This window comes from Athalia rosae, chromosome 6, assembly GCF_917208135.1.
Source record: "Athalia rosae chromosome 6, iyAthRosa1.1, whole genome shotgun sequence".
Classification (NCBI taxonomy): Eukaryota; Metazoa; Arthropoda; class Insecta; order Hymenoptera; family Athaliidae; genus Athalia; species Athalia rosae.
Window position 1 is genome coordinate 10,193,255 of NC_064031.1, and position 21,364 is coordinate 10,214,618.

Here is a 21,364-nt window from a genome sequence, read left to right on the forward strand (position 1 = left end):
ATTAACCCTCCTCCCCGCCGAAGATGCCGCGGCGAGATTCGACTCTCGACATTCCTGAGGGTGTCAACGACGTAATACCCTGATTAACGGCGAACCCCGCGTATCCGTGAGGTGGATACCGTTGTTCGTCTTTTCTTTTTTTTCCTCGACTTCGAAGGTTCTTATATTTTCACTTTTTCTCGCGCCCGCGGTGGATAGACGTAACACAGAGCCCGCGAGAAATGGAAACCTTTTTCCAGGAGAATCGTCAATGCGGACAAAACTAATTTATTATTAGAAACTGCAGCGTCTCGTTCGCGCGGTGTTCACGTTGTATAGACACCCGCAGTTCGTGCGAGCCGCTTGTAACAAGTAAAGCTACTCCAGGCGATGTGTGAAAAATTTATCCGTACGTTGTGTACGGTACGCACAAGTCGCTCTCCGTATCTTTTTTCTTCTTATTTCCGTCGTGATTTTCATTTTGTTTTCGTTTCACTTTACGGCTCGTTGGAGGAGCTTTAAACATTAGATAACGTCTCGCGGTATCGACGGTGAGAACGAGACGAAGGGAGCGAAACTACCGGCTACAGGAGAGAGACGACGAACCAGTAAAAGAGTCGATCCATCCTCATTGTTGGTTACGAACTCGACTCTAATCTCGACGAGTTACCGACGACTCGAACTAGTCGTCACGTTGCACCCGAACGTCGCTTACCCGGGGGGAAGGGGGGGCGGGCGGAAAGGGCGGGGGGGGAATCGGACGAATCGAGCGAAATTCTCCGTGGAGCGAAACGAGGCTAAAAGACCGAAAGCCTCTACTCCCGGAGATCCTCTCCTCGCCGGCCGATGCGGCAGAGTTGCGACCGAAGCCAGAGCTCGTGAAAGTTCAATGACAGGAAACGTGCGATCAATTCCAGCGATGGCTTAGAGTCGCGGTCAATAACGATCAAATTCGCGGTATTCGCGAACGGGCGATCGATATCGTCGGGACATGGGAGCGAAAAAAGGGGCGACTCGCGTCGACCCGATAGTGGAAATGTTATCCGTACAACGATTCGGACACGGTCGAGTACCTCTGCGCGCGTACGTTTCTTTATCTTCACATTATTCGAATATCGAAGTGGGAGCGGTGCGGTTTGTCCGCGATATTAATTGACCGGCGGTCGAAGGTCTTTTATCTGCGGTGCTCCTCGTGCTCCACATCGACGTTCCCCCCGGACTTTCGACGAACTGCTGCGGCCGAGCCAGAAAGATGCTCGCCTCTCGCGTTATCCGAATATACTCACTCACTTGCTACTAACAGATTTTTCGTTGCAGTTCCCCGAAAGACGGGGGACCGGAAAAAAAAAAAAAAAAAAAAAAAAAAACACCCGCGGAGGTTATCGGTAGTTAGGAGTCTTCAATAATTTATGTAGTTGCGCGTGGTAATACCCGCGCGCTTATCTGCGACCGGCGACGCGAGATACTCGGACGCGGACCGCCTCGAACTTCTTCAAAATTTTTCCAATCGCAACGATCCGCCGAGAACTAAGGAAGGTCGTGCGGCGCACAGGTGAGGAGCTTCGGGAGAATATCCTCCGAATTCGACGTCGCTGCGTCGTCTCCGCACGACAATCGCGTCTCCGTCTCTTCCGATCGAATCGAGGAACTGCGCGATCTTTTTTCAAACTTCGGGGAGCCCACGCGATGCGCGCGTCCCTGAAGTCCGGTGATCGATCGATCTCGCTGCCGTCGTAGCCATGTGCGTGCCCTGGACCATCGGTAGATCGTAAGAAGCAGCTGTTCGATGCTACCGCGGACCGTTGTGTGTTGAGAAAATTTGATTTACCACCCGATTCGATCACGTGAAACGAAATCCGAGCCCCCCCCCCCCCCGTTTTGTTCGTCGGATGATGCAACGAGTGAATTTTCGAGCCCGGTTTAATCGTACTCTCGTTCGATACTACTTTCTTCTCGACTTTCTACGATCGTGAGAACCGAACTGTATAAGAGTCCCGGACAATCGTTTTCCGTCGATCCTCAGCCCACCTTAGACCACCTTGTAGGTGCATTAAATAAAAACAAAGTTTGGCCCTCGGCGTCATTTTCCTCCTCTGTTTTATCACCAAGATTCTTTACCGTAGGGTTACATAGTTTGTTTTTAGAGAAAAAATTTTTTTCTCCACTAGCCGTCTATTGTACACCGTATACGCGGCGTCGGAGTATCTGGATATCCGCGTTTAAGCGTTCACACGTTTATATTGGACACGTGTACGCGTATCATAGTGTGCGCGTGTACCAAGGAAGAATATAAACATAACCAGACAAAAGGAGGGATAATTTTACGTCCGACTATTTTCGAGGCGCGACAGAAAACACCAAGGGCATACTTCTATGCTACGTACCGTTTTCCTCTGACGCCTCGTCTCTTTTGTCTATGCCCGAAGGAACCTTATATGAAACTTAAACAAACCAACCCAATAAACCGAAAGCAAACATCGCTGGCAATGTGGGGTGCAACGACCCAACTTACGAAAAAAAAAAAAAAAAAAAAAAATACCGAATCCCATAGAGAGCCGTGCCCGTAACCACCTACGCGTGTGTCCGACGTCCCCTTCCCCCTCTTTCCCCCTCCCCCTCGAAATCGAGCGGACCCCGTCGAGAAAAAAAAAAAAACGTCGACCCGCACGCGTTCGATCGATCTATCGGTTCGAATCGTCGCGTGAATCACTTGGGCACAGGTGTCCGACCGGTTATGTCATTCGAAACGTCGCGGTGCGGAATCGAGTTATTAATCGGGTGATTCGAATTCGGCTATCGATCGGATCGTTCTAGCCGATCGGTGCGCGGCGCGAGAATCGAAAAGGGCGGACACGATAACGCGAGCCGAGGTACGCGCGACGCGCGTGGAATTCCGGAAATCCGCTTACTTACACGGCGTATCCCCGTGGCGTTTTTACGGGCCGTAGGAATCCGACGGACTGCGGGTAACGGGCTAAACGAGAGGGAGGGAGGGGGGGGAGGGGGGCCCCCCCGACGCCTCGGACGCGTGCTTTAAAACCCTTAAAGCTCGTCGCGCTTACGCGCTTCGCGTCACCGTCCCGCCGCGACACGGACACGGGCCACGTCCGTTCAAACGCCGTTTTCACCAACGAACGAACCCCGCGCGCCCTGAAGACCCGGTGAATCCGAGAGACTCCGTGAGACTGAGGAGCCCGATTAAATCGAGGTCTCACGCTAATTAACACCTCTCCCTGTCACGACGCCGATTTATGCCACCGGAACGTTCGACGTTCCACACGGCCACTCGTCCGACATCGCTCGCTCTCCGCACTACCGAGAAGATGTACGATAAATTCAATCCCCCTCCCCTCCCGCCCTTCCCTCCCTCCCCTCCCTCCCTCTACGAAGAAACGCATCTGCGTCCGAAAAACAACACCGACCGTACTACCTATACTTATACTTGACACGCTGTACGTCGTGTCTTTGCCAATGTGGTAAAAAAATTCATCGACCGATAAGAAGAAAGGCACTCAAGGATTATTATTATTATTAGTATACGCGCAAGGTAGGTACGACCTCGTTCCAAAAGCCGGTGGCGTTACGCACGCCTGGTACCACCTGTTGATTCCGCGAGAAAAAAATTTAGCCACACGCTTTAATGTCTGCTGAAAATTGATCGGACGTTACAGCGTAGGTCCCCGGGGTTATAGGTGTAATCCAACGTCTCGTATCCGGTTGCTTATCGCCTAATCCTCCTCGCCGCAATTCAGAGGATCAATGGTGACGTTTTAACCCCTTTTGATTGCAGGAGCTAGGAAAATAGAAGTTGAGAAATAACGTCCACGTATCGGCGTTATTCGCGACTGAGTTTCCTTTTCCTCATATTATTCTAACTGATTGTGATAATATTTCACGGGTGAATAGGCATAATACCCTCGGGAGGAATGATAGTCGGTAGCTAGACGGTGACCACAGTCGAGCCGGCTAATCCGCTTTGAGCGAGGACAAATAATGCGCGCTTATAGTCGTACAGGCGTATTATAAGCGAACCGACTGTACAGGACGGACTTTTGCTCGCCACCCAGACCTCGCGTGCCTCGCGCATCGTGCGACTCGGAATTCAACGGGGTTCTCGCGATAATGCCGCAATATACCGCGTTGGGGAAGGTCGGACGATTCGCGGCATAAAATGTATATCAATCACTCGTCGTCCGCGGAACGCGGAAAAGAAGAAGAGGAAACGCGACGTCGAATAAATCCCTCGTTTCCAACCGCGCGCGTCGTCTCGGTTACAAGTTTTGAGGGAAGGTGTCGCGATCGCGTATCGATCATTTCCGATGATAATTGAATCGTACGGCTCTGGGCGACTTGCGGGGCTCCCGTGGAGATGTTGGCGACGGAGAAAAAGAAGAGAAAGAAAAAAATAAATAAATAAATGAATAAATAAACAAACAAGCGAAAAAAAAAATGGTCATTAGCCACAGCGACGAGGCGTTGAACTTCCGTCGAACGCGAGGGTCTCATACGTCGATTATTATTAATCACCGCAAGTTTTCAAGTTCGCCGCTACATAAGATACAGCTCGAAGCGAATGAGCGAGTAGGAGATCCCTTATCCGGGCGATAATGCGCTAGGCGAGCTGTCGGGCCGCGTTACAGCGCGGTTAAAACCGCAACGGACGGCCGCGAGGACCGCGCTCGCGATATAGGAAGCGGCGCGAGGGCCGCGCGATATTTGCCCAGAGTAAATCTTAGCCTCGCGATCAATTAGGCGATTTTTGTTGATCGGCGGCGGCGGCAACGGCAGCGGCAGCGGCGCGGATGATCGATATAAGTTTATACAGAGCAGGGATCGAGAGCGAGGGAACTAAATCAGGTATATCAACGCTGTACGATCTGAGGAGCAGCGGCGTTCGACGTACAGCGCAACGATCCAACGAACATGAATTATAAGGCCCGAGATAAAACGCGCCACACTCTCGACACACACGCGTTGCTGCCTCACCTCGGAGAAGAGTTATCAACGTATATCTGCCGGTGGACGCCGCTCCCCTCCCCTCCCCGCGCCCTCCGCGCGGATCCCGCTCTCCTCGCTTCCACATCGCCGGGGCACCATTCGGACCGATGCAATTACAGCAGCTCGTCGAAACGCGACCCATGCATCTCACGAAACGACGTTGCCTTCCCCCCCCCCCCCCTTCCCATGCACCCGTTTCTCGGTAAGAACGTCACCGTTGAAAAAAATTCGCGCCTCTCGAAAACTAAGAGAGGCCGAGCGGCGGGACCGAGTTTATTTCATCCGCGCGGAAGGCCTCGACCGTAGGTCGAAACGGATCGCTCGACAGAAGATCGCCGGTGCGCTCAGGCGACGCTACGCCTAGTACCTAGTCGAGAGTTCCTGTTATACCTACGCGCGAACGGAAGGAGAGGCTGCCCTATTCGCGAGCGTCGCGCGCGTAGTCGGCGATTATTTTTAGCGCAACCGCAGGCTAATTCCGAAACGGCGACCCATTGTCAGCCAAGAAATCGAACCGATTCTAGTATCGGTAGAATAGCGCGAGGAACTCGGCCGGTGGCACCTGACGGACACGTAATATCAATGCGATTTTTGTTTGCATACTCACTGAAATCCGAGGTGTCGTCGTTCGATCCGTTCACCGTGCCGTCCGGCAGTATTTGAAGGTGGCGATTTTTCACGTACATTTGTATCTTCCTCGAGGATCCCGTGATGTGGGAGAGATTCGCCGACCTCTCCGACCGAACGCCGGCGTCGGCCGCTGCGGCCGCGGCGGCCGCGGCCAAATCGACCGGCGCACAGTCCACGCCGCGAACTACCGAACCGATCGCGAACACCCCGAAAGCGGTTCGGTTCACCTTGGACGCGATATGTCCGGAGTGTCTGTTCGTGCCGATCGCCAGTAGCACCAGTATCAAGACCACCTGGAGCAGGGAGCGGTCCTCGGGGTGGCCGCCTCCCGTCCACGAGCCGCGACCGGATATTTCCGGTCCACCCCGTTTCCCGTGACTCTCCTCACCGCGGGCGAGCGCCACCCTGGATTCTCTCCCGACGCGGGGTAACGAGGCCGTCGTACCGCGACGATCCCCTCGGAGACGCTCGTCGAATGTCCTCGGTGACTGACTAGATCCCCGGACGGTACCGGGTGGTAAGGAGGGTTCTTCGTTCGCCCCCGCACCGATCGAGACTTTCGAAGTTCGGTGGCCGCCGGGGAATACGCAGGTTCCGCACGGAGCGGACACCGCCTCCCGGAGGGCGGACGGGTCGTCCGCGGCAGATCGGGATTTCGTCCGGCTTGAAACGTCGCCGGTATCGTCCTCATCCTCCTCCTCGTCTTCATCGCTATTCTTGTTTCCGTTGTTTCTGCGGCGCAGTTCACACCGCCGGTGCCTCGACGGTCGTCGACGTTCGCCGTGAAGGGTTCGAGTTATCGTCGATTCTTCGGACGTCGAAGTCGTCGCTAGTCTTTCGAAGCCGGTGGCGATCGTGGCGGTCGTCCATCGGCCCACTGACGAAGCACGTGATATCAGTTCGTTGTCGGGAAGGTAGTCGCACCGCTGAACCCTGGCCCCGTCCGGGTAGGTCAAGGCCAGCATGACGGTCTCATTGACGATGATTGAGCTTCCCTCTGCCCTAGGCGACGACACTTCGACGCGCCCCTCGTAATTCCCGTATCGTTTCACCACTTCTCTTTTCCGGCCACCCCGGCTCTATTCCGATCGGCGGCGATCCGGACCGGCGGTCGCGGGGGGTTAAGGAAATTTATTTATTTCGATCTTCGCTCTCCTCGGTCAGTCCCGAGATGATCACCGTTCACCGTTCACCGTTCACCGTTGTTCACTCGATTCTCTTGGCAGGTGCCTAACTGCCGAGTGTAAAATGTCTCTCGGTCGAATATCGTCCAGTTGGGTAAAACTCTGATAATATCCTCGGTCACCATTTTAGGAGTAACGCGCGACTCGCATCAATTCGCGCATCGTAATTCTTCTCTTCGCGATTATCGTTGGTAAGCAGGTAATCGGCTGACGCGCACCACCCAATCGCATTCGTCGCACTTTTCACTGCGCTCGATTTTCCTCTGTAAAATTGACGATCCATTTCAATTATCTTTTATCAATGGTAATTTCAAACTCCTCGTCACTGTTCGTTAATCGTTAATTTTTTTCGTTCCCTCGTTCATCGTACCTCGCTCGATTTTTTTTATTTTCTTTCAAACTTGTATATATATATTTTAGCGAAACGGAGTGATCGCACATTGATCAACGATACTCGTCGATCGTCTGAAATCCTTGTCACGGGACGGCTCGCACATCCTGCTACCGGTAGCCGCTGCGCGATCACAAAACCGTCGTGAGAGTACCGTGGGAGGAAGAGAAATAAGAAAAGAAAAGAAAAGTGAAGAGTGAAAAAAAAAAAATAAAGAACAAAATAAAGACCACGAAAAAACTGGTGTCGAAAGAAAAGTGTACTCGAGCCTCCCAGTGGGTTTTTCTGCTGCGATACACCGAATCGAATCGCTTATCAGAAAATTGAAATAAATTTCGAAAAAAAGATCGACGAATGACAAACGATCCGAAGCGTACGAAAATCCGGATGTAGAGTGAAAAAACAAAACGAAATCGTACCGAGCCCTATTCCTTACTTCATTTTTCTAACGACGATAAACTTGAGCCGGCGTGTTCCGTTTAAGCTCGTGTTCGCACTCGAGATGAAAATTAATCCGTCGGAGTTCGGATGATGCCGGTGCGACGTCCGGGAAACTACTGAACGAAGAACGCTCGCCTGCTGGCCGCGGGTTCGGCGATGCGACGGGCAACAGCAGCAGCAGCGGCACCGACGAGCGCACCATCAACGGCCGAGGGATATCCAGACTCAGCGCAGCATCCGTTGCGCCATATACCCGAAGTCTCTTCGGTGGTATCTATCTCGGCGTATCGCTCCCTCCGTATTCCCGGCTCGTTCTCGCCTCTTTCGCGTCCTCGCCGTCTCCAGAGACTCGGAGTCTCGGCGAGGCTCCTCCGCTCCGCGTATATTATCTCCCCGTCTCCCCTCCCCTCCGATCCGTCCCTCCGATCGCAATGACACGCGGTGTTTTGCGCGCTCGCGTGCGAATTTCGTACGGTTGCAACGACGCCGCGGAGCACGCGACCCGCTCGCTCCGAAGGGAACCCTACCCCCCCTCCCCCCCACCCCTTCCCTGCCCTTCCACCCCCCGCCTTCGCTCGATTTTCTTCGACCCCTTTTCGACCGCCGGAAAACACCCGGATAACCTGCGATCCGCCTTCGTCCTCTTCGTCCTCTTCCGAATGCCGCTGCTGAAACACCCAGAGACAGAGGAGGGGTATCAAGATCCCAACTCGAATCAAAAATCGAACGAAATCGACGCACCCCAAGGGGGTGGGGAGACCGACCCCGATATTCGCTAAGAACGGTTGATTTAGCGATGTGGGGGGGAGGGGGGGAGGAGGGGGAATATGGGAACGGTACCCGCTACACGTCGTACGAATTACCGTTCGGGTGGAACCGTGGCGCGGAGACTCATGTCGAAAGGAACTTGTTTGTTTATCGGAGCGAACGACCGGGCGAGAAAAGGCGGGGCAAGACGGAGGGGATTACGAGCCCCCCCTGATGTACGAAGGTGTCCGCGACAAAAGGCTGACGAAAACGCGCGAATTTCGGACGAGGTGAAGCCGAGCCCTCTCGCTTCGGAATTCTTTCGTCAAACGCTTTCGGGGGGAACGCGCGCGGTTTCGAGCGAAGGGAGATAATAACGTATAGTCGTAGACGCGCTCGTCGGCGACTACGAATACGAACGGCGCGCGGTAAGACCGATGGAATAAAAGGAGTCCCGCCGCCGAGAGACCGTAGACGCCACTCGGAAGATTCTGCCGCCGCACACGCACTTCCCGCGTCGCTCCCTGATCGCTTCGCTTTTTTAACGCCGCACCTACACGTGACCGAGGAAAGTCACTCGGTGATCTCGTGCACGGCTCGGGCGCCGCTCGACCACCGTACAAACTGATGTCACCGTTCGCCTCCAGTCATCACTTACCGAACGACCCTCAGGGGCTCGCGATACGCCCGTGACGTAGAGCCTCTACGGGGAAATATGAAACGATAACGAAAGAGAACGCTCTCGTTAGTTAAGCCGGTGATTTTTTACCCTAAAAAAAGCCAGTCGCCCATAGACGGCGTTCAAACGTTTCTCGATCGGTGCAGCTCGTTCGTCAATCAGAGGTGTGGCGTTAATCCGTCGTTATCGGAGTTGCGCGCGAAGGGAAGAGACGACCGAAATAGCTCAACCCCGAAGGGGTGCAAAGAAACGGGGGCGGGTGGCGAACGATCTTCGCAGTTCGGTGGTACTCGGTTCGTGTAAACATTTGGCTTCGTATAAACTTACGATTTTTCCGCGTCTAATTCGTATCCGAGGAGAAGCGCCGGGACCGCGCGCACCACCGGCGAAGAAAGACCGTGAACATTCTTCGAACTCTTTCCGCTCTCTTGACTCCGCTCGTTGCGGGTTTCAAACGCTATTTTCTCTTCTTCTTCTTCTTTTTTTTCTGTTTCTTTTTTTTTTCTATCGTTACAGCGATCTCTCGGTGAGTGCAGCGGTCCGCGGAGAGCCTGAGAATTTTTAGAGCCTTTCCAATTTTTGGACCGGGGACAGTCGTAAAAAAAAGTTTTCGCGGATCTTTTCAACGGCGTTACGGGGTGGCGCGGACGAGCCCGACGTTTATCTACGAGGGGAAAACCGTCGTTGATTTCTGGAATCTCGAACGGACGTGTCGGAAGAAATGTTCTCGGAAGTAGAGCGAACGCAACTGTTGTAGCTGTACGTCGGTTGGCCAGATATCGGGGGGCTGACTTCTCCAAACTTCTGAGATGACCGGAGCCAGACGCCCGACCGTATTACGGGGTTCAATATTATCTCCTTTGTTTTTGAAAAGGGTTGACAGATCGGCGCAATATCGCCCGGGCGTAAGACGAGTCCGGAATTCCTCCGTGGCGCGTTTACCCTCCGAGCGGCCGTAACGCCGGAATAATTGCGCTGGCGAGCGCAGCCGACGGTGGCAAGTGAAATTTTCCGAACAGCGACGAAGGGAAAATGAAAGTTGCACGCGAGCGAGAAGCTTGCGTAGAAACGTGGATTTTTGCTTCGAGCGTTCCTCCGATCGAAGGAAATTTATTGGAATCGGCGGTGAGAACTTTTCGTGGGACACGGGGTCCGGTACGAGGAGATAACGTCGGCGTCGATCAGCTGGTCGGGACGTCGGTGTACGGTAACAGTTGCGGCAGTCGGTTGCCGCGGTGGCGGTGGTAAACAACTAGGTGCGAAAACAAACCCTGAAAACGGTGCGCTGTTTGATGAAAACTTTTACGACATTCGGAACTCCGTATCAGGGGAGGTGGAAGAAAAAAAAAGAAAAAAGCCCCCCGCTTTGATGTCTCGAATTTATCATGAAAGACCGTGTTTGAAGGGGCCAATTGTTGTTGTATAACGAGCACTGTAAATAATCGGCAGAATTTACGGAACCCGCAACGACGGTTTCTGGCTTTCCTCCGTTCGGTGAAAATTTGAGAAACGGAGGAGAACGAGAAACGGCGTCAAGGAGTCGAAAACTTTCTCATCCGCCGTTTCGTTTAATTGGAGAAAACAGAAGAAAAAAAAAAAAAGAAGAAATTTAGGAACGATGAAAATAAACGTCACTCGGCGGAGCTCGCGACGATCGCTCAAAGTTCTCTGCTCTGAGATACTCTCTTCGGGAGTCTCAATCAAGATCGTATCGCGGTTGTTTCGATCCGTCTAAATCGCTATAATGATCGCTCATAATCGTGACAAACGCGACGGTTCGGTTCGGTTCCTCGGCATCCCTCCTCCCTCCTATACCGATACCCGGCAGCTAACCCTCCCGCTCCCTTTCTCCTCTCACGCACACCTTTTATCGGAAACTCTGAACCACGCGACGCGTCGCGGCTCCGCTGACTACCTTACAAGGCCTAATTGGACAACGCGCGTCGCTGCCATGCTTTTCCAATACCCTCGTAAGGGGTAGTAATAATAAGTCAAACGATTTCCATGGTCTCCGCACGGCCGGGATGATAATGACGTTATAAGCGTACCGGTCCGCAGGACACCGACGAGAAAGGCCGGTCGGGTGTCGCTCCCCTTTCTTACCTCTCGATTCTCCTCTCCTCTCCTCTCCTCTCCCTTTTATTTTATCTTCACATCTCCCCGCGACGCGGCGCGAGCAAACGAGTAAAAATGGTCGAAGAAGGAGAGTTGAGAAAAAAAAGAAAAAAAAACCGAACAAGAGCGAACAAATTCACGAAGGGCAAACGAAACGAAACAATGCCGGGGATCGGGACCGGGTAAACGAGGGGGAGGGGGAGGGGGGAGATTGAGAAACGGACCAGTTACGACCTTGACAATGGGGAATAAATCGCGACTACGAATCGTACACATGCCGCGGCTCACCCGTTCCGTTTTTATTTCGTACACTCGAATGACCGTACATGAGGTGTAGATACGTAGTCAGGAGAACGTTAGGGAACGCGAGGTGAGAGGAGCGTTAAGACGAGACCGCGGCGTGGTACGCGTGACGAAATTATGGCGATTGAGAAGAACGAAAGATTGAATATAAAGGCGGCGGTGACGTTGATAAAAAGGCGTGAGTCATTGATAGGGGGAATAATTAATATACAAGCGGTGGCTATTGTGGCGGACATCAGGAGCGAACGGTTGCGCAACTGCATCGTAACGTCGCGGCGTCTCTACCACCTGCACATTCCTAAGCCCGCGCTCACCTCCCGCGTAGACGATACCAAAGGTTTTTCATAATTTTGTTAAATTGCACCTACGAAGGGACTACGGTATTCCGAAGATCTCGAGAGGATGGAAGACACGCAAGTATTTGAAAAAAATTTTACCGGAGCTCCGATCTTCCGTTTCCGCTGTGAGAGAAAAAAAAGGGTTAAACATCTGGCGGAATCCGTGTATCGGTATCGTATAACGAGATTGACCAGAGATTAGAAAAATAAACGTAAACATCGTAGAGCGGCCGGGCTGGCTGTGAATATTTCTTTCATTGATTTGATTTGATTCGATCGTTTTTTTTTTTTGTTTTTTTTTTCTCTCTTTTAATGAAAGTTGTTTTGCCCGGTCCCAAGAACAGCAATGAAACGACGTTAGATTTGATTAGAAAATGTTTTTACGTATCGAGGTATAAAAAAGCTTGTATAGCGTACCTTTCTAAACCCCGAATGGAGATGAAGCGACCGGATGCAAAAACTTGGTCAGTCGCAGTTGACGAGCCGCGAGGTCTCGATATTTCAAAACACGTCGGCAGCCCGTTCGAAAAAAATTCGGAATATTCTACCGATTATATAAAATCGGTAGAACCCGACCGTTCGAATGTTTCGATATTTTCTATTTCGTAAGCCCTTTTCGTTCATTTCTGCGTAGGAATTTAAATCCCCGAGTTCAGTCGGTAGTCTAACGTTCGACCGTTCGAATCCTAAGGGATTTGCGCCCTCTTAAATCGCCCACGAGTATAAAATTAACTCCGTCATTATTCCATCATCATTCGTCAGGCTATGATCTGGCTATTAGCCATAGCTAAATGAGTAATATGGATTACCGAATTATTATACACTTCGTTCAACGTCCGTAGAGACTGCATCTCACCGAGGGATTAAAAAGATAGAGGTGGCTGACTGCGCCGTTACACGGGAGTGGCGCTTTATCGTGAGATTCTAATTTTTTGAGCGTGGAACGACGTCGGATAGCGGAGGGATCCCGTTGAATTTGTTAGTAGTAGCTAGACTCCGAATGAAACTGTTTCGATTTGTTTGCCAACCGAAACGGCGCAGCTGGAGCAAATCGGTACGGTTAATAAACGAAACTGTAGTATAACATGAGACGATAATCGCTGTGCCTCAGAGCGTTTCCACGTCTCTACGGGCGTCGCGAGTATTCTCGAGGCGACACGTGTGTTCCCTAAGCGCGATCGTAAAGCTGTTGGTATCAGCTTATAGCCCGACACGACTCGAAGTAGTAGAAGAAGAAGAAGAAGAAGAAGAAGAAGAAGAAGAAGTAGCCGGTTGCATTGGTAGGTAAATCCCGATCGAATACCGCGTTACTCTTTATCTCTACAACTTCATACGTCACGCGTATAGGCATCCGTTTGTCGAATTACCATTTATAATCCGTAGAGATATTTGTATTCGGGAAAATTAATCCGTTACAAGTCAACCGGGAGCGTCGGGTCGACGGTTGACCGAGGTGAGACGATACCGTGTGTCACAGTTTCTCGATCACCTAGCTCGACGGAGGAGTAATTAAAAAAAATAAGTGGGAGTCATTAAAAAGTTCCACGGAGCGAAAGGGAGCGGAATTTTCCACGACTCGTTTCTACGCTCAGGTAATTTCTCGAGATAGTACCGATATTCGAAAGTCCCGATGTAACCGGAACAGAGGAAAAGAAGAGAAGAGAAAAAAAACAAACAAACGACAACAACAACAACAACGACAAAACGACGAAAGAACACCGCGGATGACCGAAAAGTGAGAAGAAGAGGAAGAGGAGCCGTAGGGCTCAATAAGAATGACAAAAAGAGAATACCACAAAAGAGATCTAGGGAAGGATCCGAACAATGAAAAACTTGGGTTATTCTCATAATAGGTTCACCCGTAGATATACTCGCGGGTAGTGCAGCGGACGGGGGGGGGCAGCAGCACCCTTTGACGCGGGCGGTTCGCAGCCGAACCGGGGCGTCAGTCGAATGCCACACAAGTAGAGTGGAGAAAATCAGATACCCATTCGGTGCCCCGCGTTTTATGATGGATGCCTCTAATCGCTCAAGCAGGTGACTGCGACGGGTCGCGCGAGGATCACCGCCAGCCCCACGGTACCATATTTTCTCCCGTTCTAGACTTCCATCTCCCCGTTTCGGTGTAAGGCGGAGACAGAAGTATATAGGGTGAACGACGGGGGACGCTCGCCCTCGCCTTTCTCTGCCGCTTTTCTTCGCCTTTTGTCCGCCACGGTGAAAAGGGTTGTGAATGAGAACGAGCGAAAAGTTGCGCTCCTAATAACGCGCAAAAAACAATGAATGGAACCGGGAGACGGGGAGACTCCCTCGGGCTACGCGTCTCTATCGATCGATCAATCGAATAATGGGACGCAGGCTGCCCACGAGCCTCGAATAAATAATCACGAACGCTCGCCGTATTGACGAGGAACATCGGCAGCGCCCGACTGATTTATGAACCGAAGGGTTGTAAAATTAGCCCCGTCGCTCTTCTCGTTCCGAGATATATTTCTTTTTTTTCGTCTTCCCCGCCCCCCCATTTTTCCCAGACGAATAAAATCAACCCCGGTTTCGTTGCGGCTTATCAGATGACACAGTTCCAGCGGTTCACGGGGGTTAGAAACGGAGATGAAACGACCCACGACCCCCATCCATTATTTATGGGGCGGAAAAATGGTCGTGGCATCGAGGGACGCGACGAATTTTAATCGACTCGAAAATTTTTGTCGGGCGACCCTGTGGCGCCGGCGAAATTGAGCCGATGATCGAATAATCATTTCGAAAGGAGACAATCTGGACGTGGATCCGGACAGGCGGGGGAAGGGGGTTACGGTTATCGAGAGGAATTCGCGCGGAGTAACTCGTGGCAAAAACTCGAAAGGGGTCCCGCGCGAGGGTCCTCGGGGGGTTTGTCAGCCGCGGCATCTAATTCGTAGAAACAATTTGAAAAATGTGGAACCCTTTCGCGGTGTGACAAATGCATTCGAAGATAACCGGGGAACCCCATCAGTTCGCTACGGAGTTATTATTAATGCGACCGGCCGCCTATTGTGGAGCGCACTAGGTGTGCCTACGGACCCGGGTCCGTCGCACGGGGTTTGAGACGGGGGTAGGAAAACGGATGCCCCGTGCAACGCCGTAGGGTGTCAACCGAGGCCGAACCCCGGCGCGACAACACATATGTTTAAAATGCGACGCGCCAACCCTCGGAGAGGAGAAACGTAAAACGCACCCGGTCGCTGGAATTGACGTTGGAAACCAAACGCTTGTATTATATTATATATATATATATATATATATACGGTTGTAAAATGGAACGACGCGCGGTGACGCGGAATTACTAATTACGAATTAGGGCAATCGCTCGAACTCAGGTCCTCGGATATCGCCGCTCGTAAGACTCCGCCACACAATCACAGCGCTCTTACTGCACGCTTTCGTTTTTTCATTGAACCAGAGAATCGGTCGGGTCCAACGGATAACTGGAAGCTATAAATTATTCATTGTCACTGATTTTTCTACGAACTAAACGCGAAGTAGATCGTCGAAGCGAAAGAAAGAAAAAAACTAAGTCTGCCGAAATACAGCATCCGATTTCATTCCATCCGTTTGACGTATGCGTATACAATATTCGTTTTTTCTCTATTTCCCGCGTACTTCCTTACGGAAAACTTTCAACCCCAGTCGTAGGTCAGGTGAATCAGCATAATTTATGCGCAACTTATGTTCGCGTAGTATAGAGCGTTAGGTTAGGTATATATCCGAGAATGGCATCGAAAATACAGATATATATCCTCGAGCGCGATACACGTCGGCTATAAATACCTATATAATACACACCTGTAATGCACCGCGCGATTATTTATGAAAAACTGAGAGCGACGGCGTTAATTTATACGCGAGTGTATGTTAAACGGCCGGAGATCCTCAGCCATCGATAATAAAGTTTTTTGCATTATTACGCCATCCGTCATATACCCGCAGCGTCGCGCGACGCTCGCCCGCAACTCTTGGCTAGCGGACCTCTGATAATCGCGTCTACTTTACGGTCCCATTATTCTCCACCCGAGGTCGAGGCTACACCACCGGTATAGGAAAAACGGAGGAAACCCGCGTATATAAGAGAATCTCCGGCGACTCAGACGCATAACTTTTTCGACCCACGAGGCGCCCCCCCGAACCCCTTTCGCTTTCACGTTCTCGGACTCGCGTCCGTACGTCCGACCCTTTTCGAAAAATCGAGTCAAAGGAAGGGCTCGGGTTCGTCCCGGTGGAAAAATAATTTCCGTGTCGGAGAGACGCCGCGTGAAAATTGAGAAGCTATGCACACTTTCGCGGCTCGCTTAATTATTGGCCGGACCTCGAGGAGGTCGGTCGCCGCCGGGGGGGTTCAAATTTTTTTCCCAACTACGTTGTAAAGCGGATCCCGTGTAAGGCGGACGGGACGCCGCGCGGTCGTCGTTCGATGTTGTCCAGGTACATCGCGGTAACGGATAAAACGAGGATACCGGCGAGGTGCGTGTGCCGGGGTCGGTTAAACTGGTGCGTGGCACGATAAATTTGTAAGCATAAATCTAATTTGCATGTAGTTCGTATACCCGTGTCCCCCGTAACGTAGACCTCGTCGAACCCCGCCGCATCGCGAGTCGTTCGCCATTCGCGATGCGGCGAAACGCCGTCGGTTTTTCGCCGTCGCCGGCGTTTAAATTAGCGCGATTTTTTTTTTTTTTTTCATTTTTTGTTTTTTTTTGCCGCCTGGGTACGTGTGCACACGAGTGCGTTTATCGGTGGAAGAAGTGCAGCGTCGGTGCGCGCGCGATTGCGGGGAGGAATGACCGACGGAATTGCATAAATTCCGACGGATTTTTTTTCTATACCCAACATTCGATCGGGTCGATTAATCAGCCGGCGAAGAAGTTGCGGTAATTAGAAGCTTATATTATATACATAGATGGTAGGTATATAATAAGTGATCGACCAACGGTGATTTCCTTCCTTAGCGAGAGATGCTAATTACACGGTGATACAAAAGGCCGTCGATCGATAGATGGGATTCCTGACCCCCCTCCCCCCTCGCCCCGGCGGCGTGACCCTCGCTAATTGCCCGTTGTGTCAGGTAGATTATTATAATTGGCGTCAATAACGGATTCGCAGCTGTAACGTTTCTTCCGTTCGCTGGGAATTTCGCTGTTTTTTTCCGCCCAACAAAAATTGAATTCCTAAGATCCTGAATATCCGCATCGGTACGCCATTAACGCGCAGCGAAGTGTAATACCGCGAGTAAGTAGGTGCCCTATCGGTCGGTTCGCCACACACACGTACGATAAGTGGGTATATGGAAATTTATTCCATCAAGGTGCGGTGGTACGTGTACTCGCCCGCGCGTCGAGGATTCTCTTTGAGAATAAAAAAAAAAAATAAATAAATAAGACGACGAAGAAAAGGGAGGAGTGAAAGAATAAAAAAAACAAAAACAACAAAAAAGAACCGGAGAAAGGAGGCGAATAGAGCGGCGTATTTTCTTATATATATATATACACACATACAAACATATATATGTATACCTTACACCACAGGGCGGACTTTTGCTCTCGATGACCCTCGGGGGGACTGGAATAAGGTATACCGCTCGGGGTCCCTCGTCGGACCGTACGCCGGACTCGGAAGTCTGTTTGTTTATTTTCAACCCGTCTATGGTCCGCGGAGAGGTCCATCCGCGTACATATTTCACGTGGTCGGCAGCGGTGCGCGACCCCTACTCGGTCGGGGGGGTGGGGAGGGGGTGGAGGGGGTGGGCGTAGACCCGGTAGAAACGGATCCTCGGAGGTTCGTGGGTGGCGCGGTATAATATTTGGAAGCGTGTGCGGTACACTGTATGCGGTAGAGTCGAGCGTAGCCGCGGCGAGCGTAGATACGGGGGAAAATTTTTCGGTATTGTGTTCGTCGGGGATGACGAGGTATTGTCCGTCGTCGTGATATTTCGGTGCGGGGGTGGAGCGCGGAGGGGAAGGAAAACGGGGATCGAGAGACGGGAAGGAAAAATGGGAACGGGGTGTCCGAGGCCGGACAATGACGGGCGTGTTTCGTCCAATTAAAAGAATGATCGGACCCGCCATTGTTGAAACTGTTTCGATCCCTTCACCGCGATCGCTCCGCGACGACTGTATAACTGTATACCCAGCTTCTCGCTTTTTTCTTCTCTTCCAGTTCCATTTGTTATGTTATTAATAACGTCTTGCGGTGTCCCGCCGGCTACCGTTCTTTCCGATTTTTCTTTTTCTCTCCTGTTTTTTTTTTTTTTTTAATTTTTTTTTTCTAATTTTTTTTATCGAACACTCGCCACGGAAATAAAATTCATTACTTGTCCATCCGTGGAATAAAATGTGCCGAACGCGGGCCGAAATTGTTTTTATTTTTTTCAATTTTTTCATGAAAGTTGGACGCGTGCGCTCGAGTTTATCGCGAGGAGAGAGAGAAAAAAAAAAAGAAAAAAAAACAAAGAGGAAAATCGAATCTCATTTATCTCCTTGACGTACGTACATAGTCGCCACTCTGACAATAATAATCCATTATGCACTTTATGCAGTTTCAGTTTTATTCTAGTGAGCGTTTATAACGTGTTTACGGCCAACGAACGAGATAAACGGTTCGAATCATCGACTCTCGTATTATACGCATATTTGTATAACTCGTCGTCGCAACGTACAGAGGGTGGTGGGGTGGGGGGGTGGGGAGGCGTACAACAATGTTACGCGACAAAATAATCTTCTGCGATACACCTAATTTGAACTCTTCAGTTTTTTTTTTTTTTAACTCTTTCCCCCGATGCCTGCGCGGATCTATCGAACGTTCGAATCTACTCCGATGATGACATTGCGGGAATATAATTGTATATATATATATATATATATATATATATATATCTCTTTTCTCCGATCCGGCCAACAATGTTCCGCGAGGTCGAACTTTCGTCGAGATAAAATAGAAGGCTAACTAAATAAATAAATAAATAAATAAATAATATCGTCGGCCCGACGGTGGCAACTATATACCGCGATACCGAGAAGACACTGCGAAGCTAATTATTTTAACGACGTTTCTTCCCGAGCTGTTCGAGGAGCGCTAACACATCTCGATCGATACGATCTGCGGCCGGCCTATATAAAGACTAATTGTAAGAACAATTTATAGGTGGATATAAGCGCATCGCCGTCAGTCCGGCTGGACCGCGTCAATGTACGCCTATGCGCTACGCGAGAGACAATTCACCGTCGTACTTTCGCCGGACTCCTATATGTATGTATACGCGGTATACCGCGTTCGCGAGACCCTCCGTCTCTCGTCGAGGCGGCGGGGCCGCCCGACTATCGCCACCCGCATCGTTGGACCGCGACTCGTTATCGTCGCGTCCTCTTAATTAGCGACAAATTCGCGTCGAACCCCGTCTCCGAGGATCGGTGGTAAACGAGATATAAATAAACAAAATAAATAAAAAAAATAAAATAAATGAAATAAATAGAATAAATAAAATAAACAATTTACAGAGCCGAGACATAGCGCGGGGTCGGTCGAGTAATCGAGCTCGGAGTTGCGCGAACTCCTTTTTTTTCTATTTTTTTTTCTTTTCCACTCTCGCCACACTTTTATTTCCGGTATATACAGGGATACACGAAGCCGTCCGCGCTAAATTGTATGTACCCAACATTTACACACGCGTACGGGTCGCACCGCAGTTACCGTCGAGTTATACTTAAGTACGGCTTGATTTATCGCCATTATGCACTTGGCATTTCAACCGGAGAGCTCCAATCAAACGGACGCGACACTTACCCCCCCGCCGCCGGTCGACCTGCACGCCGCACGAGTTCCGAACGTATACGCGAGCGAAACCTCTTGGAACGATATCGTCGCCCCTCAAATCCCCCAACGCGACGGACGTACGATTCGCACCTTTGGGGGGTCGACGCGGAAACGGTTCGCCCCTGACCGCCGCCGCACCCCCCCCCACCGTTCGAGCGGGTGAAATTCCGCGGATCCGTACCGCTAACGGATTCCGTGACCGCGGTGTAAAGAGGACGGGAGGCGCGCAGTCGGTCTCGGATCGCGCGGTCTTCGCGAGGCGTACGTGCTATCCGCGACAGCGACTATGGCCGCTCTGGAATGAATTGGAGCAACGCGTGGAGAGGCCAGGCCACAAACCGCGAAAATTGCGCACGAGAACGAAGCCGAGGGGCTCGCTCGGTTTCGCGCGTCTCGCCGCATCCGCACTGTCGTAACGGCCGTAGGCAGGGCCCCCAACCCCTCGGACGGAGCGAGGATCGCCTCCGATTCCATCGACACCCACCCCCCCCCCCCATCCCCCCGCAACGAAGGTAGAAAAATCGCGACGAACTCCACTCGCCGAACGGCAGCGCGGAATCGCGCGCGATACGCTCCCGATCCGAACGATCGACGGATCTGGTCCGCTTTTTCGGACCGACGATCCTCGACGGCCGTCCGAGACCCCCCGCTATCCGAAAACGAAGGAAGCTGAGTCGAAAGCGAATTCGAATTCGTCAATTTTTTTAGGGGTGTCGAGGGGGGGGGGGGAGGGCCCCCGCACCTGTGTCGTTACTTGGGTAGCGCGCGTTACCTCTACCCCGATAAACGAGCGTGTAAAAAGCGCGTGTAAAGTAGTCGCTGTGACAGAGAGACGTAGAGCGCGAAGGCTGCGGGGCGACGGTTGTCGTCGTTGAGCGTTGAGCGTTGAAATTACGTGTCGGGTACCGCACGTACCTATACATACACGCGTACCGGGGTATAAGTGGGTCACTCACCTCGAACGTCGGCGAGGTGTACGTCTAACTCCGTCGTTCGAATGTACATACGTACGTGTGTCTACGTAATACGTAGCGCTCGCGCGCGCGCGTGTGCGTACGGATCATACGTGTGTCTCCTCCGCGATGGTCGTTGTTCGGCGCTCGTGCCTACCTGCGAACGCGGAATTAGGTGCGCTACGCGTAGAGGAGACTTAGCGGCGTTGCACACGGGGTATAACAACAACAACAGAACGGCCGGGCGATCAAAACTCCGCGATGACACGGGTGCGATATACCGGCGAACGTCGGCTACGCCGGAACGCTGCGGCTTATCGCGACGAACGCCGCTAGCCGCGAGACAAGGTCGGCTCACGTTTTGATCGGGCGCACCGGCGATACTGTGTGTATATATTCGCGGATCGATCGACGGACCGGCGGATCCGCGATACAGGGAATAACGCGGCGGGGGGGGAACGGAGGAACGAACGTTATTCGAAACGTTGGAACGGAGAGATATCGTCGATCGGTACGCGGGACGAGGGAACGGAGAAGAACATGAGAAAAAGAAACTTTGGCTTTGTAACCAACCGGATTTCGTCCGACCGCAAGTGTATCGTCGCTTTTATTTTCACATTTTTTTTGTTTTTTTTGTTTTCTTGTTGGTTTTTTTTATAGGCTGAAATTCGATCTACTCATTGCGCGAATTTATCGCAAGACAGAGCGACCGACTCGTTATAGATACAAGTGTATCGATACAGGTATACTGTACGCATCTCGCG

The 21,364-nt window shown here is 51.5% G+C and overlaps 1 protein-coding gene across 8 annotated transcripts in view; it reads right to left on the reverse strand.

The window, feature by feature from the left end:
* LOC105688800 (eukaryotic translation initiation factor 5B) overlaps positions 1 to 21,364 on the reverse strand; it is a 45,494-nt gene that overhangs the window by 18,860 nt on the left and 5,270 nt on the right. The window contains exons 1-2 of one of the 8 annotated variants that reach the window (XM_048657285.1): positions 17,352 to 18,750; positions 5,585 to 7,054 (exon numbers count right to left, since the gene is read on the reverse strand). The exons of 1 other annotated variant lie outside the window; for it this stretch is intronic. In XM_048657285.1, the coding sequence (XP_048513242.1) occupies positions 5,585 to 6,572 (988 nt within the window). In that variant the 5' untranslated portion in view covers positions 6,573 to 7,054; positions 17,352 to 18,750. Of the gene's footprint in view, positions 1 to 5,584; positions 8,148 to 17,351; positions 18,751 to 20,603; positions 21,231 to 21,364 lie in introns of those variants that run through there. 6 more of the 8 variants (XM_020853950.2, XM_048657281.1, XM_048657283.1 and 3 more) reach the window with 6 other exon arrangements.